The 19,173-nt window shown below is 33.7% G+C and overlaps 1 protein-coding gene across 1 annotated transcript in view; it reads right to left on the reverse strand.

The window, feature by feature from the left end:
- Nucleotides 1-9,319: 9,319 nt before the first annotated feature.
- Nucleotides 9,320-19,173, reverse strand: part of SYT10 (synaptotagmin 10) — a 63,680-nt gene continuing 53,826 nt past the window's right edge. The window contains exons 5-7 of the mRNA XM_038577247.1: nucleotides 16,890-17,061; nucleotides 14,651-14,780; nucleotides 9,320-11,854 (exon numbers count right to left, since the gene is read on the reverse strand). Coding sequence (XP_038433175.1) covers nucleotides 11,783-11,854; nucleotides 14,651-14,780; nucleotides 16,890-17,061 — 374 coding nt within the window. The 3' untranslated portion in view covers nucleotides 9,320-11,782. The remainder of the gene's footprint in view (nucleotides 11,855-14,650; nucleotides 14,781-16,889; nucleotides 17,062-19,173) is intronic.

Below are 19,173 nucleotides of genomic sequence, written 5' to 3' on the forward strand. Positions count from 1 at the left end.
ACCAAGAGTTAGATGCTCAATTGACTGAGCCACTGATAGTTCTATTTTTAATATTTGAGGAACCTCTGTACCATTTTGCATAGCAGCTGTTACAATTTACATTCCCACCAATGGTGTTGGAGAATTTCGTTTTTCCACATCCTTGCCAACACTTGTTATTTCTTATCTTTTTGATAATAGCCATTCTCACAGGATGAGGTGATATCTCACTGTGGTTTTAATTTGTGCTTCCCTGATGATTAGTGATGCTGAGCATATTTTCATGTGCCTCTTGGTTATTTTGATGTCCTCTTTGGAAAATGCCTGTTCAGTTCCTCTGCCCAATTTTTAATTGGATTGTTTATTTTATTGTTATTGAGTCAAATGAGTTCTTTATATATTTTGGATACTAACCCCTTATCAGATTTATGACTTGTAAATATTTTCTCCTATTCAGCAGGTTGCTTTTCATTTTGTTGATGATTTTCTTGGCTGTGCAGAAGTTTTTAGTTAGTGTACACTCATTTGTGTATTTTTATTTTTGTTGCCTCTGCTTTTGGTATCAAATTATTAAATGTAATACAATTTATTGGTCTTTTAAAAAACATCAAGCAAATTTTTTGCCTTAAGAAGCCATTTTCTGCCTCCAAAAATTTTATACTACAATAGAATTTTGAAAGTTTTTGACATTTAATGCCATTTGAAGTAGAATTTAGTATGTGGACTGTATTTTTCCCCATGAATAACTATTCTCACAAGTGCAATTATTGAATAGTTCCATTTTCCCCATAATCTAGTATGTCCTCTTTGTCACATATATAATTTCCATATCTACTTGACATGTTTTTATTCCATTTGTTTTGCCAATTTGCCTAACCTTGTACTAATGTCTCAGTGTGTCAATATAGCTTCAAAATAAACCATGATATTTTTAGATTAAGTCTCACCTCTTCCTCCTCCTACTTCAGCAATATGGCTGTTTAGAGACCTTGACTTTTCTAACTACATTTACAGATCATCTTTTTAAAAAGTTCTATTAAAATAAAATTTAAAAACCTCATTTGGGTTCTCATTAGAGTAGCTTTGAAACTGAGTTGCTTATCAATTTGGAGGAAATTTAAATCTTTCCAATTTTAAGACTTTCTATAATTGCCTTGGGCTATTTCTAAGAAACTAGGTCTTAGCCAAGTGTGCCTACCCCAAGGTCATGAAGATATCCTGCTTGGTCTTTTGGAAGGTTTATAGGCTTAAGATTTACAACTAAGCTTTATATGTCTGAAATTAGTTTTTATGTATGACACAAAGTAGGTTTTCAAATTATTATTTTTAAAATGAATTTCCAGTTGTTCCAATACCATTCTTTTCCCTTTAAGATTAACTTAGGGTTTCTGTGTAAGGATATGGGATGTACAGAGATGCATTTTCTAGACATGGACCTAACAGCACTGGGCAGTAGGGAGTGACTTCTATGAGAATCTGGAGGTTTTTAAGACAATTTTTTGTTTTATAGCAAGATTTATAAAAGTCAGACAAGAGGTCTCATGGCTTGAACTAGAATAGTGGCAATGGAATAATAGTTTAAAAATGAGATATTATTAGCAGGATTTTATAGGACTTGAGCCTATGTACCATGCTCTTCTCTTCCCTTCTTTGTCATTTTCTATAAGGTAGGGTAAATTTGGTATCTACCCTCTTCTTTTTAGCACTCTGATCTGCACATACACCCAGCTTATGGCTCTTAAAAATATTTTTCATGGGATAAATCCATAGACATCAGGCATTAATGATAGGTATTGGTATTGGTGACAAAAACCAGTACCTACTATTTCTATAGTGGTTTACACAGTATAAAAGTGACATATACATTAACTAATTGGTAGACCAGGCAGACACAATTGATCTCAATTTATAGTTGAGTAAAGTAAAGTCATTGAAGTTTATACATATTTTATCTTGGTGATTTACCTACAGAGGCAAAAACAAAAAACAAAACAAAACAAACAAAAAAACAAACAAACAGTAAGTTCTCCTTTGTTTCAAAGTATGTTTAGTGTTGTGTTCTACTGAAAAAGGATCAGCTAATAAATTGTGAATGCAGTTTGAGGGCCAAAGACCTAGATTTGAGGTCCAGGCCACAATCTACTACTACATGACCTTGAGCTTTCATTTAACCTCTTTCAATCACAAACACCATCTCTGTGACATGGGAGTGATAAAATCCACATGCTTTGTGGTAAGGACCAAGAAACAGCATGTGTGAAAAAAGAAAAAAGCATACATAAAAAAAATTTTAAATGCATAAATATTAGTTTTTATATTTCATGACATGGGGAGCATAAAAGCCCAGACTTTGGAATGGTTTAACAATTTGTTCAAAGCTTGTGCTGTACTGTTAAATATTATGTATATCCACTTAATTGATCTGAACCTCAATTTCTCCATTTAAAAATGGTCATGATCATACTTCACAGGGATTATGTATAGATTAGGGGTAAGGTATATAATGAGCAGATGCTTGGTGCATGGTACATGAGCTGTATGTTTTAGGCAATATGCCCAATTTATTTTATTTTATTTTATTATTATTTTTAAAGATTTTTATTTATTTATTCATGAGAGACACAGCAAGAGAGAGAGGCAGAGACATAGGCTGAGGGAGAAGCAGGCTCCATGCATGGAGCCCTGATGTGGGACTCGATCCCAGATCCTGGGATCATGCTCTGGGCCAAAAGGCAGATGCTCAACCTCTGAGCCACCCAGGTGATGGCAATATGCCCAATTTAAAACAAAAAAATTCCCCTCTAATTCTTGACCCAGCTTTCAGTTACAGCTTCTGATTGAGGTCACTCTGTATCTTTTAATACTGCTCTCTGTTGTTGTTCACTAATTTAAGTTCGTTAGACTTGTGTGTTCCTGGAGACACCATGTACGTAGACTACAATGGGATCGGTGCCTTTAGGAATTGTGCAATTTGGTGGCCTGTTTGTGTTTTGTGTTCTCAGTATGATTCTTATGTGTTAGTTCCTTTATGTTTTGGTTTGATTTCCCATCATTGACTCAGGTGTATCTTCCCATTTAAAATAGAATTTTCAGTCTTTTGTCCAGAAATACCCCCCAAAATTCTCATGAAAATGCATACAAGCTAAAAATTAAATTCACTGCATGCACTTACAGTGGGAATTGATTCTGTTCATATAATTTATACTCCTATTTGGAACTTTGGATGATTTTTTTTCTGTTTAGAGGAAAAATTGGTTAAAAAACCAGAAACTGTCAAATAGGATATTTGTGGTTACAATTCAGATTTTTTATTTATTCTCTGTAGACATTAATGGATATATATTCCTACTGTATTATTTTATAAGCGTGGATAGAATCAAAACTTTTCAAATCTCACACACAAAGGAACTTAAAATAGTTTACCCACGAATTAGATACTTTCAAATTCTTTCAGATACATTGGTGATGACAGCCCAAATTGTCAAGATAACAACTCATGCTTTTCGAGAGATGGTAACTTTTGATTATACTTTGCTTTTTTTCTCACATATATTTTTCAATATATACTTATCATATATATTGTATAAGTTGCCTTTATGATTATAACCTAATTATTATGCCTTCTGGTTAGGAGAATAGAGATATGTTTAAGGTGATCGTATGAAGAATCTGCATTAAAAAAAATGGGATAACAATCTCTAACAACCAATAAGGAAGAAATTTTAATAGAAGAATGGGAAAAGTCTTAATGAAATCCAAATTTCCAATCAATTCATATGAAAAGTGATCAATACCACTAGAATAAAAAGAAATAAAAATTAAAAGATTGAGGAGATATTTTTGGCATGTTCAAATGGACAAAGATTCGAATAATGACACTACTGATTACTGACTGGGGTACTTAGAAACTAACCTATATTGTTAGTGGAAGTGTAAATTTTAAATCAGTGTGGATAGAAATATAAACATTTTTTGAGCAGATATTTGGAAATACTAACAAAAAAAGTCTTTAAATGTAGCCATTTAATTGCTTTTTTTCAGAAACAACTTGGATTTCATTTAGGCACTGCATACTTTTTGGATGTAGAAACTTAAGGCCAGACAGGTCAGATCACTAACTCTTCTTTATCCTGCATTCTATCCAGAGGTATAGATTGATTTACTTGCTTCTTCTTATAAGCTGTTTTATTTATTATTTTTTAAAAAAATATTTAAATTCAATTAACATATAGTGTATTAATTTCAAAGTAGAGTTCAGTGATTCATTAGTCTTATATAATACCCAGTGCTCATTATATCACGTGCCCTCCTTAACATCCATCACCCAGTTTCCCCATCTGCTCCCATTCCAGTGACCATCTGTTTCCTATGATTAAGAGTCTTTTACATTTTGTCTCTGTCTCTGATTTCGTCTTGCTTTATTTTTTCCTCTAGTCCCATCTGATCCTGTGTTTTATTTCTTAAATTCCATATATGAGAGAGGTCATATGATAATTGTCTTGATTATTTCACTTAGCATGATATCTTCTAGTTCCATCCATGTCATTGCAAATGGCAAGATTTCATTTTTTGATGGCTGAATAGTATTCCATTATATATATACCACACTTCTTCTTTATTCATCTGTTGACGGACATCTAGGCTCTTTCCATAGTTTGCCTATTGTGGACATTGCTGCTATACGATGACTCTAGTATAGTACATCTGGTTTTTGTTTTTGTTTTGTTTTGTTTTTGCACATCTGGTTTATCAATGATCACGATTTCCTTTGAGTTAAGTGCTGTGTTGACTGCCTAAGACTAGTTGTGACACAGATGTTCCTTATGAAAATCTTTTTGAAAAGCTGAGGAAAAGCAGAAGCAAATGAACAAAATAACTGGTATACTCCAGCTACTGGATCACTTTCTATTTATAAGGACTTTTTGAGGATGACTCAAATGTAGCTAATATGTGTAGATAGTGGGGCACCTGGGTGGCTCAGTGGTTGAGTGTCTGCCTTTGGCTCAGATTGTGATCCTGGAGTACTGGGATTGAGTCCTGCGTCAGGGTCCCTGCAGGGAGCCTGCGTCTCCTTCTGCCTATATCTCTGCCTCTTTCTTTGTCTCTCATAAATAAATTTAAAAAATATATATGTAGGTGGTATTTACCTTTTTAACACTTGACTAATGATTATTTCATTACTCCTCAATGGACATAATTCGGGACCTTGAATTAGTAGTTCTGTGGGATGCCTGGCTGGCTTGGTGGTTGAGTGTCTGCCTTTAGCTCAGGGTGTGATCCTGGAGTCCTGGGATCAAGTCCCACATTGGGCTCCCCGTGGGGAGCCTGCTTCTCCTTCTGCCTGTGTCTCTGCCTCTCTCTCTCTCTCTAATGAATAAATTTAAAAAATCTTTAAAAAACTAGTAGTTTTGTGAAAAAATGGTGTGTATTGTGAGATTTTTAAGATACATTCAGTTGCTCAAATTAGTGAATTATTGATAAATGAATCACACTGCTCTCTAATGAATAGATGACTACTAAAGAAAAATTTAGCAATGCAAAGGTCTCAAATCTTAAAAAGGTATTTTCTTTAAAGACAAAAATAATTTATAATCACTTTATTTATTTTTCAAAATACATATGAAACAGTAAAATTATATTTCAAGTGCTTTTCCATTTTCTTTTACAAAAGTAATCATAAACTGTACACTTCATAACAGCTTTGAGGTTTCATTGTTACATAATTCATCTGAACCTGACAAATATGTTCACACATTCTACAGTAGACATTGTAAAAATACTGAAATGTGTAACATCTTTTAAAGTGGTTGCAAAATATTTGTTCTAGGTAATACAATTATATGCAGTCAAGTTTCACAAATGGCTGGTTACCATGTACAAAAACCCGAAACACGAATTTCAAAAGATTTTAAAATTTCTGTTCTATAATGCGGAAGTCAAAGATATTGATTTGAACAATGGCTATGTATTACATCACAAACCAGTTAAAAAGTCACCTTATGAACAATGACAAAAGGATACCAAAAGGATCACATATGATGGATCTAAATTATTCAATATCACATGTGAAATTAAAAATTTTTGTGTTTTCTGGCAGTTTAACATAATTGGCAAATGTCTTGAACTATTTATTCATTAGTGGAATCATCACATTTACAATGTGAGGCAGCTCTTTTCTATTTTGACCTCTTGATCCTTCATTCTGAAAGAAGGTCTCAATTTATTGTGTTCCATAACTTACCCATATTTTGCAGATGAACCCCATCATTTCTCTCAACTGGAAGGGCCAACAGAAAGTCAATGCGAATAACATGACTTGGGTTGGACTTTTGTTTATTAAAAAACTATAAATGCAAATGTTTTGCATAGTGAATTATTTCACTTATTTCTTATATAGTGATAGAATTTACGCAGCTATTCATACTAGGGATTACTGTCTTTTATATGGAAAGCTTAAAGGGTATTTTTAAGGATAAAAATAAAACCCACAAAATGATCTATATAGATAAAATAGAGGAACTCATGCAATTTTTATAGAGATTGATTCTATTGCCAGCTGGTCTGTAGCCTTAAGGAATATAGTGTTTTTGTTGTTGTTGTTTTTGGTTCATAAGCTTTATTCTACAGCAAAATCATTGCCAAACATAATTCACTATATTGATGTTCAAATTGGGAAAATTAAAAAAAAACACACACCAATTTTGAGATAGATGACAAAACCAAAAATCCAATGCATTAACCTTCCAACATTGAGACATACTTCTCTTAACAATTTTTCATTAATTTCTATAATATGTCTTGTTATGCATTAAATTGTTTTCAAGGGAACACAAATATTAAATTGAATAATTGAATAATTGAAATCCACCACCCTGTACAGTAAATAGGGATTCTGTGCACAGTATATGTAAATCGCAACAAAATTTCTGAAGGAAATGACCTATTTTTATCCTTTTATAAGATCAGGCATAGTTGCTCTTTGGAGGGGGTTCTTATGACCCAGGTGAGCTCCGAAGAGATTATTGTCAGTTGGAGATAAAAACATTTCCATAAAAATACTATCTGTGTCTTAGATCTATCAATAGCAAGTCATTTCCAGTGTTTCATTATAGATAAAAATAGAATTATTCTAATCAATTCCTCCTTGTAGGAGTGTATTTAAATCATTTCAAGCATTAAGAAGCCTATCTTTTCTCTTAAACACCTACTTATTTTTTCAATCACCATTTCTAGTATTCAAAGTGTTTGCATTCAATAAATCCTTAAACCTCACCTCAGCCCTTCATTTAGCTCTTTTTTTTTTTTTTAAAGTTTCTATAGCATGATATTGTCATGCCATCAAATCCAACCCTGGTTACCCACCTTCCTGATGAATAGGGTGAAAGTGAAAACACCTTTTTACGTTGATGAGAAAACATTTGAACTGAATATTAATTTACTGCCACTGTTCAAATACACATCTTTTTGGTTAACTGTTAATGGTGGATGACAAGTATTATCAATGCATCTTTTATTAAATTACCACTCTAATTAACATAAAATTGAGTAAATATAGGAAAAGTCTTTTAATGAAATAGAAAATTCTTACCTTAAAGAGCATCACTGAGTAAATACTTTGGAAACAGAATTTAGTGTAATCAGCAGTTTCCCATGTAAAATATAAACTCACTATTTTCTTTTAAAGAATGAGTCTTAGTAGGTTCAGATGAATCATATCCTGAGCCATGTCACTGAGGAACTATTAAAATGCTCTGTCATGAGTTTTTTTAAACAGCATTAGAGGATTTACCTTCCACTAAAAGTTAAAGATACAAAGGAGATTTCTATTTCGCTTTCAAAATCTTTATTTCCATGTATTTTAACATCTGTGTTTAACTACCATCCAGTTATGTAGATTTTCACTTTAAACTATTTTACTTTCCATGCTTTTGCATCATCTTTTACTGGCAGCAATACATTCTTAGCTTAAAAACTATAGAAGTTTAGATGGAGTAAAGTACATCAGAACAACCAGAGTTGCTTCAAGAACAAGTTGTAAAGAAAAGAGATCTCCACATTTTGTCTAAATGTAGTAGAGGTTGAATGACTTTCTTAAATCCTTATTAACTATTTTTTTTGTCTTAATTATCAGGTAATTAAATCATAACTAAAGTGGCAAGAAATAATCAGATGGAATTCCATTCCATGAAAATATATTTACTTAGATAACATCAAGTACTCTTTAAAAGGGTAAAGAAATGACTATGTGTTCAAAGTTAAGATTTTTTTGTGTCCCTTTATTTGTAAAGGCTCCTTTGATAATTCATTCCGAAATAAGTTACATTTTGTTTTATGGACAGCAAAAGTTGAGAAGGGAGTGAAAGTTTGGATTTTCCATTTTTAAAACAATCGATTATTAAGTTAAAGTCTTACAAGATTGATCTTCATTGAGTCTGCAAAATTTTAAAATAACATTATAGGAGAATAAACACAGGTAGAAATGCCAATTAAATATCACAACCCAATAGGTTCAAATATATTTGCTTTTATCTAAAACCTGAGTCAGTATTGATCAGTTGTGATCTCCCTGCAGTAACTAGAACACACACACACTCTCCAAAACTGCACAAGAAAGTGGATGCTTGGCTCTGCATTCCCATCTCCAGTTCCCTGGCATAGTCGTAATGATATTTTTTTACTGAACTGTGAATGTATCAATATCATGAGTTTTTACATGTAAAACAAAGTACCAGAAACAGGGCTCGCCTAACAAAGAAAATTAAAACTGTCAAGAAACAAATTAAGAAACCACTATAAAAAGAAAAGCATCATCCATTCAGATTTTTCTGAGAAGACTGCACATTCCTCAAACATTAGCATACTTTTCATATCCAATTTCCTCATTCCCCTGATTGCTTAGTGAATCAGGTAAAATACACGAATAAATAAATAAAATTAAAAAAACAAAAAGAACATCAATATTGTTATATAATGAACCAAGACTTGCTCCCTTTCTCTAGATTTATGTTTGACAAGTCCCTGAATAATCCCTGAAATTAGGTGTTCATTATATACTAAACTTCAACTTCAGAATGTGTCAATGCTGTCATGAAAAACATGGTATCCCACGCTAATTAGTGGAAGATTTCTGTAATATCAAATCTCATTTTATTTATTTATTTATTTTTTATTTATTTATGATAGTCACAGAGAGAGAGAGAGGCGCAGAGACACAGGCAGAGGGAGAAGCAGGCTCCATGCACCGGGAGCCCGACGTGGGATTCGATCCCGGGTCTCCAGGATCACGCCCTGGGCCAAAGGCAGGCGCCAAACCTCTGCGCCACCCAGGGATCCCTCAAATCTCATTTTAAATACTGAAATTAAAAACATTTCATCCTCAATCACATGCAGAAGGAGGATAAGATAGGTTTGTATGGATGTGTGGCTATGTAGAGAGTGAGAGTGTGTTGTATTGAAAGTGTTAAGATTGTATCTTAATAACATGAAGTATCCTTTAAAATGATTAGACTTTAGGGATAGAAGGGTACACCTCCCTCATGCATTCCATGAGAGATGGGTTGTGGTTATTTCTCTTCTTAATCTCTCTTACTGGATTAACAAATACTGGGCATGATGAATTTATCCTAATCCCTATGAAACAGTTTTTTAAAAATTACCTTAAAAACATATTCATATTTTAATCCATAGTCTCCACAGTAAAGTCTCCTGTTTGGCTGGTTGTTTGTGTTTTTTTTTTTTTTTTTTTTTTTTCATCATAAGCATTGGCTTTTTCTCCATAGGAGGCAAAGAAAAGCAAGAGCTTCTAAGAATGCATAAAAAGTCCTTAAAATATGTTTTCAGATGAAAATAATTATCCTCAGAAATATAGTTGTGAATTAATTGTAAGCTGCAGCTATATCTTACTAATAAAACATCTGTCTGCAAAAATGTCATTTTATTAAGAGTATAACTTGTCTTCCCATTTGACAATTTTTATTTCCTAGTAAAATAAAGAATCCCAGAATGGAAGTGTCATCGTCAGTCATTCTGTTTATGGCAAACGGTTCTTTTGGGCTTCATAAGGTAGACTGGTATTTTCAAACAATTCTTTCTGTTATTTTCTATTAGCTAATGCTAGCTAGAAATAGTTGTTTTTATTAGGAGGAGACAGGTATTCTTGAAAAATTTTAGGGAATTGTGTTTGCCTTTAAAATGTTAGTGTGTAAAATATTTACATCTTAATTTACAGTAATGCCATCATGTGAGAGATGCCACAAACAAAATTTCATAGCTTAAACTTGTTTTAATATTTAGAAATAAGAGATTTTACTAAAATCAAAATTTTATACCTTGATAAAATTTTCTCATTCTGATGAATATGTTTTTATATTCTAAGTATAAGTTTTCTTGTTCTTTTCTTGGTTCTTTTAACCTCCTATCCTGGGATAATCTTGAAATATGCACTGTTCATAGTATATATCTTAAAATAAGATTGGGGTCATTCAATATGGATACCTTCCGATAGGGCCCAGAAATGAGACAATAAAAAATTAACCTGATTTAAAAGAAAGTTCTGTCATGTAAAAACATTTGCATAGTTTTTATAACTCCTGGCCAGATCCTTGATCCTTATGAAGGATCCTTTCATGAAAGGACTGTGGGTCTGGGCCTTTAGAATTATTTTTATTTTTATTAAATGTGGAAATTGTTATTTATGATATATATGTATATATATAATTTTCTGAAAATTTTACATAATTTTTCCCTTCTTAGGAAAATACCCAATTCTAGTACTTAATTTCTCATTGGGTTTAAAAGTCACCATTACTGTGTATAATCTAATTGACAATGAGCACAGACATTTATTGTACCTTTGGTGTCTGTTAGTATGTTCTATCAGAAATATAGGATCTACATGATAGCTTCATGTCACAAAATATACATGTCACAGTACTTGAAAACCTTACAAACACTTAAAAAATTAACACCTTCTGTTTCTATTCACTTGGGAATACTAATGCTACATTTGAGATAATGAGTATTAGAATTTTTAAAATACCAGTTAAACAGTTCAACAGATGTTTGAACTAATGTAACAATAAGACAGTATATAGAATGGTAGCCCAAATGGTTTGACCTCCATTTTCTAGCTACTAAATATTACTTCTTAAACTTAATTCAAAATTGTTCTTTAAATTATAGCATTGTCTGTATGTTGTAAAGAATGAACTTGAGAGACAAAGCTTTGAGTTTAGCACAGCCAAACCTCACTAAGGAAGCAATTTGCTGAGAATGAAGAAAATATTATGAGATAAGTAACATTAATTTGATTGTGCAAGGATTTAATGCTATGTAAGTTAAGTTCAAAATTTCCATTAAAGTTTATATGGAACCATCTGCCCAACTAGAGATTAACATTGTTGTAACAAAATCAAAACCATACATATGTGACATGTGCTACTTTGTACAATAGCAGAATAAACTATATTTAATTTTAGATAAGTACAGATTCTTTTAAAAGAATGTATTTCTTATGCAAAGAATTGCAACTTATGAAAACACTCTTTGTGCTAATAGGCATATGACATGAAGAATAAAATGCCTTATGCGAGTAAGGACTATTTGTATTCAAGTAAAATATATCAAGATGTCCAAAGTTAATGAACCGACAAAAAAAAAAAAAAAAGAGTAAATGAAAAAAACGTCAAGTTTGTTCATTATCAAGATATATTTTAAATGAGGAAATCAAACCTCCCACTCTTTTTCTGATTTGATGAGCACAGGGTCCTGGGTCCTTATTATAATGGTCTTTATTTTGGAGGCATTATGGTGTGGAAGGTGGTTTGGGAGATGGACAGGATCCTTGACTATCAAAACTGGTTGCTCGGCCAGGCAACTGAAAGACAATAATTTCATAATGCATGATCTAATGCAAAAGATAATAAAGTGGGTAGTTGCTGCTACCTCTGACTAGTGGATATTCACCCATGATATGCAAATCTCCAAAGAGAAGACATACATAACTTCCCCTGCCCTGTAGAACTCACCTTCTTGGGCAGCATGATTGGGCAAAGACATCTTATGGAGATGTAGGCAGAGCACAGTACCAAATGGCATGCACACAACTACTCATGACTGCAGGCTCATTTCACATTCTATGATAGGCTTTTAGCTCTTACTGTAAAATAATTAATGGTTTGTGATAGTGGGAGGTGATTGCTAGTTATGAGCAAGAAGGCTCAAGGCCCAAGAGACCACACTGTACTTGCTCTAAGGCAGAGGGCAATTTTTGTGGGGGCAACTAATGAGATGAGAGGGGATGACTTTGCAGATGGGAGCCATGAGTGTTGAAGAATAATTTCTCATGGTCCTTAAATATGTGTTTGAAAAATTCAATTACAATAGGATAGACTTTTGACTAGGTAGAGGAACCAGATTTTCTAAATGATGCATTAGTCTCTCTCTGTTCCCAACTTACCCAGTTTTTGAATAATTGTTCCCTTCTCATTTTAATCCCTTCTCTGGCAATAAAACACATAATTATACACTCACCACTTTCCCAAAATGCAAAATCCAGCCAGTTCTTAGGTCTCTAGTCCATATGTTCTGTTTGACCAATGAATGTAGGTGCAGGAGTTGGAAAAAAGGAGCTACTTGCTGGAGAAAGTACATTTATATAGTCTTTTGTCCTCTGATACTCAGCTGTTAGAAATATATCTGGGATCTTCTTCTGATGCCCATATTGTAGCTTGTTCTTCCTGTAAGTCCTACAATGACTGAAAAGCGTTTACATGTCCTGAGACACAAACATAGGCCTATTCCAGAGCTCCCCTTCACCAGATAAATGTATAGCTGCTTATGAAACAGTCATAAGTAATTATAATATACCTTGGGGCATACAACCCCTGTCCTTTCATTACTGAAAAGTTCTTGCTTACACTATCTCTCTTCTCCTTACATAATTCCTGTGAAGTCTGTAGGGCCATACATTTCTATTTTCATTAAGTGTGGAGAAATTCAGCTGTAGACAGAATAAGTGACCTGCTCAGGATCAGATAGCCAGAGGAGCAAGGATTAGATCCCATATAACTTTTCTTTCTTTTTTTTTCTTCTTTCCACATCACTTTTCAATGTGGTTCTCTGCCTGGCAAACTTTACTCTCATGCCTAGATTCTTAAAATTAATATTCACTGTTCAAACTTTAAATGAAAACAAGAGGAGAAGCAGGAAAAGGATAGTGATTGTATAATAAGAAGTAGAGTATACTTTATACTTTAGACAATACATACTATTGACATGAAACCCAACTTTCCCGAGACTTGCTAAATACACCTGTCTGTACTTCTGAAGCACTCTCGGGGAAAGTCCTGTGTGAATGTGCATTTGTGTTTGTGTATGTGTGTCTTTTATGATTTACATTAAATGAAGTGAGGTTAAAAATTGAGAACATTAATATATATAAGCGGATATCTTATCCATGGTAACAGCTCTGTTGCCTGAGCATGCAATATTCATACAGTGTTCATCAAATTTTCCCTATCGTGTCCTGAGTGACACAGCCAAGGTCACATTTTTGTGACAAAGCTGAAAAGCACTTGGGCCCACTGACAGTTAATTGCACTGTGCTACCTCTCTCATTCAACCCGGTGTTTAATGCCAGAGCAAGAAGCAGACTCTCACCCATGAACAGACAGCAGTGTATTTTTCACTTACTACGTAGCTATCATAACTATTCTTTGTATCGAATGGCATAAATGCCAGCATCTACCCCACATCCTTTTGTTAACCTGCATTACCTCTCAATCAGTCAGGTCACACAAAAGACTTACTTTGTGACTCTCCAAGAGTTTCCAGCAATCATCTTTGGGAAAGAAAGTCATCCCACCCTGTGACATTCAGTGTATTAAATAGACTGACAACTAACTTAAAGGCTAAAAATCCTGCCACAAGTGGATGTTGATATTTCTGGTTAGTATAAGTATGAATAGTAGTTGTATTAAGAGCTAACATATGTCGAACTCTGTGCTGAACACTTAATATTTGGCATTTTACTTAGTTTTACTCTTTGAGTTTACTGCTATTACAGAGCAATGGCAGAAATATAGAGAAGTTACAGGAACTTGCCCCAAGTTCTTCCAATATGGGTCCCACAGCAGAGCCAGGCTTTGAACTCAGGCAAGCTGATGCCTCAGTATCTTAAAAATCTGTGAGCACTTTTACTTAATGCTCAGAGTATTGGGAGATATACTTGTCCCTTTACATAGAGGAGTTGTATTAGAAGATAGTACTTCTAATTAGGGATTCTAGGAGAAGTTTAGGTGAGGTGGCTGTTTTCACAAAAGGGAAACAGCAAAATTCAGTTGCCAGTTAGTAATAATTTACTTGATTGCTCTATCACTCATTTATAGAAGTTTTCATGCTACGTAAGGAAAATGAGACTTGCAGTTTTTGTGAGCTTGCTGTCCAAAGGAATATCAGACCCAGAAAGTTTAATGGTTTCTAAAATCGTACAAGGCACACAGAACTTTGAATACTGGATGATAAACTGTGTGGGACAGAAGTAAGAGCAATGTTTAAAAAAAAATCAGTGAATGTATGTATACAATCAATGACAGACAAATGTTAGCAGATAAATAACATTTAAGGAAAAGAGATTTTAAAAAAGAATAGATGCCAGGGAACTGCAGCATACCTCCAGCAAGGGGTGCCAATGTGTTATTGGTTTTCGGTGATAGGCCAGCATTTCATTCCAGTGGTCTCGCCCAAGACCTTCAGCGTCCAGGCCTGTTCTACACACTCCTATGACCTCATTGTGTCCTACCCTACAATTCGGAGAATATCACACTTTGATTCCAATGTTCAAAGATAAATGGAGTTTCATTCATGTTAGCAGAATTTTAAACATGATTTAGAACTAGATTTTATGATAAGTTCTAAATTATTCTGCATATTACTTTAGGTCAAATTAAAAATTTTACACAAACAAAATACACTACACAAGATTGGCTTTCAAATATGAATTTGTAAAAGGAGCACACATAAACCGTTTTAGTTCTCTGTAACTTGGGCACATTTCACAATCAGATAGAATGAGAAACACCAGCTGGTTCTTACCTATACTGTTGGATTTCCTTTTTAGAAGCAGCCCTATTAACTTTAAGTGATAGAAATGAGATCTTGTTTTTTTCACAATGCCTAATATTTTATAGTGATGCTTTGATTTCTTACCAAGAGCTCAATACCCACTTTTTTTTTGTATAAATGGCCATATTTAGTTGACTCTAAGTGATATGTCAGTATATGTCACTGCTTATACTACAATGAAACAGGCCAGGGCTATATTCAGTATTACGGCATTTGAGTTATTATTGCACAGCACCAGGGAATACTGCACAACATTCCTGTTGTGTATTCCACACAAGACTCAAATGTGCATGTTCTAAGTCGCTTCCCAAGAATGGAATGTAATTTAAAGGCATTTCTATACAGTTCTTTTGACGGACATCTCTAAGAAGACTTTTGAGATGATTTTAGGACCTTTCATTACTTTCTTCCTGTCACTGATGTAGTTATGTTTAGTATCATGTTTCTTCCATATGAAGTTTCCCCAACAAGCATATTTTTAGGAATAATTTAAAAAATCTTTCTGTTCTATATACTGTCAAGATCCATTTCCCTAAAATTGTCTGCATGACAAATGCTCTGTTGTATCTACCTGCAATCACTGTGATAAATCGATAGGAATAATATTTTGGAAAGCAGATTAAGGGCTTCTGATGAAAGCACTGAAATATTTTTAGAGTTTGAAATTGTAACTAATTCAAGATTTTTGTCTCTCTAAATAGTGGTAGTTTTTTCCCTAAACTGTGATATAAACTAATTTCAAATAGATAGTATAAATCATTTTACTTTTTAGTGCTTCATTATCTAGCTCTGAGCCAGGGGATAGCATATTAATTTCTCTAGATTCTAGGGTCCTGGTTACTACAATTTTCATGATATTATAAAATGGAGCACTCCTTTACAATACATTAGAACAAAATAAAGGTAGTAAGACACTATCTATGTGCTGATAATTTTGTAGGTTAAACACACAGTATTCCTTTCCAAAGATAAAAATATAAAAAGCAAAACAATACAAAGAAGTATATAGCAAGGGCCAAATAAGAGATATGAACCTTTATAGGGACAACAGTTCAGAGAAAGAAGAGGTAGGTTAGCTGAGAAAGACACAGAAGGGGTGACTTAAGCAGGGCTGAAAGCCTTGGTTGGATGAGATACACAGAGCAGGGTGACATTTCACACAAGGCAAGAGTGGGAGAGTAAAGTTCAGAGCTGAGGCAGGAAGAAACATCAGAGCTGCATTTGGGAGTTTGCAATTTATTTTATGAAAGAACTGACTTAAAGTGTGCAGGCTGAATGAATTACCCACAAAGCATGTTGAGACATCAAGGCTATTATTCACTTTCCACTCTTAATACTCACTGTTAATGGTTCTATATTACGCTAATGTCTTACAAATGGGAAAAGTGAATCCCAAAGAGATTACATAACTTGCCCTTACACACAGTTAGTTAATGAAAGAGCTTGGGTAAGAATTATGATATTCATATTCTAGCCCAGTTGGGAAAACAAACTCCATTGATAGTAATTTCTGTTGTTATTGTAAAAAGATGTCACAATAATGCTTCCTATAATGGGTTCCATATTACTTCTGCACCACTTTCTCACCAGCCCCAGGTGTCTGACTTCTTTTGGAAAAGAAAAAAGAAATATTATAACATGGGAAAAAATGAATTTTGAATGAATAATTTTTTCCTCTTCCATTTTAAATTAAAACTGTTGGAGCAGTAAATAACCTGGAAAGTTGAATTTGCTCTGCATAGGACTAAACATGGCTGTTCTCCAGTGAGTGATGAACATGTACCCACCTATCGTAATCCATGACTGCAATGGAGAGGCTGACCTGGTCCACGTTCTCTGGAGGGATATCGAAAATAATGGCCTCATTGTACACAGGGTTTAGAGTATTTTTCTTTGTAGTTGTTTTCCGCTTTTTTAATCTTCGACCCTCACACATCAGAGACACTTTGACATAAGGATCTAGGAATAGTAAGGTAATTTCATTAAAATGAAAGTAACAGTACGAAGCATAAATAAAACTGTAATTAGTTATTGCTATAAGAAAAGCCTTATTTAGCAGTATAAGAAAAGTATATTAAGCCTTTCAGTTTTATCAGTCTTAAATTCAAATGACTTATATGGGGGTAATAGACTAACACTTTGTACTTTAAATGGAATAATTTATCTTGAATGAGCCAGAAGTATTAGTTTCATCTGTTTTTAATACAACAGAGAAAACCTACGAGTCTACCAAGAGCCAGTCTGGAACTGTATGTCTTCTGGTCACAGCTATTTGAGAATATATTTTGCTAAAAGTGATTTCTAGGGAATGTAATCCTAACAGGTAAGAATAATTGCCTTAGGGATGCCTGGGTGGCTCAGCAGTTTAGCACCTGCCCTCAGCCCGGAGTGTGATCCTGGAGTCCCGGGATCAAGTCCCACATCAGGCTCCCTGCATGGAGCCTGCTTCTCCCCCTGCCTGTGTCTCTGCTTGTCTCTCTCTCTCTCTCTCTCTCTAGGTCTCTCATGAATAAATAAATAAAATCTTAAAAAAAAAAAACAATAATTGCCTTAAAGTTAATTTCCTTCAAAATGATTTAGGATAAGAAGATTGAAACTTGTAAAAGCATAACATTGTATCTAGAGCATATGTGTGTATGTGTGTGTGTATACACCCACAATTAGTAGAAGTTAGAAATTTCCTCAATTGTTGGAAACGTATTAAAATAAGACATTTCATTTTACAGTCATAGTGTTGGTGCTTGATAAAGAGCTCAGACTGAAGAAATGATCACTACAAAATATATTAAATATGTTGTGTTTAATTGTATACAATAAAAAAGGTAATAATTGGTTTAAAAATGTTATCATGGAAGGTTCTTGATATGACATTGTCTATATGATACCAACTTGAAAGGGAAAAATTTATTTGGCCCATATTTTTATGGGCCAAATTTATTTCCGTAAGAAGGAAAACTGTTATAGTATTACAGAAAACTATGCAAAAGTTTCTATAAGAGCCTTGCTTTTGTACCTTTTTATAGGAAGGAAGCATGGCTTTGGGAGGGGATGTAAGCATTGGGGTGAGAATGCTAGCTGGTTAAACAATCAGTGTTTGCTCTATGTTCATTTATTTTTCCCCCTTTATTCTGGTTGCTCTCCAACAGTAACACCACCACCTCTTTTTTCCTCTTTCCACCAATGTAGTAATAAATCTTATTTTCTTAGAATAAGCCAAAATCATAACAGTATAAACTTACTTGAATTAATAATACCTTTTAAGCTCTAGAAAAATATATCTGTATATTTCATAAGCATTTCCATCAAGGAGCAAAAAATATATTTTCTGGCTCAAAATTGGGTAAATAAAGGTAAACAAAATGGCAATGTTCAATGGCTGTTTCCCATTTACTTCTCAATTTTTTAATAATAGGAAGTATGTTCTAAGAAGGAAACTCACTTCTGTGATACTCTTTTGTGTATTAGGCCCAGGCCTAGACCTCTCATTAACATTGGGAACAAGACATGATTTATCCTCTGCCACCCCCATCATGTCTCTGACGACATTTCTCCACTAGTGACAAGGATAATTTACTGGCTCCTTAGTTGATTCACAAACCTCTAGTGAGAGTTAATGAGGTGGTGTTCTCAGAGCATGCACTCTTTCGTTGAAAAGCTTCATATAAACAAAAAGTGATCTTGCACTTAATTACAACTTTGATGCTGTCTGCTTGTCTCAGAATTTGATCTCTTTTGATAAATGGAGGAAAGAGTAGAATAAACAATAATTTGCAGAGTACATTGTGTAAATTCTTCAACATTTACTGACCCAAGAATTTTTCACCAAAATAAATGCAGAGTTTACTTTCATTCTACTTTTATATATCAACTGTGTATTGTAAATTTTAAAAAATGAAAAAATAATTCACAAAATTGTTCAAAAGTGAAGATGGTAGAGAAAAACCTATAATGAGAAGGCTCCCTCCCATCTGTTCCCATACCTCTCTCTCCACCCCTTGGTTTTCGTTTGTCACTCCGGTAATTCTTTTTGCAAATATTAACAACATAAATATGTATTGTAATACTCCCAAT

Source organism: Canis lupus, chromosome 27 (assembly GCF_011100685.1).
Source record: "Canis lupus familiaris isolate Mischka breed German Shepherd chromosome 27, alternate assembly UU_Cfam_GSD_1.0, whole genome shotgun sequence".
Taxonomy (NCBI): Eukaryota; Metazoa; Chordata; class Mammalia; order Carnivora; family Canidae; genus Canis; species Canis lupus.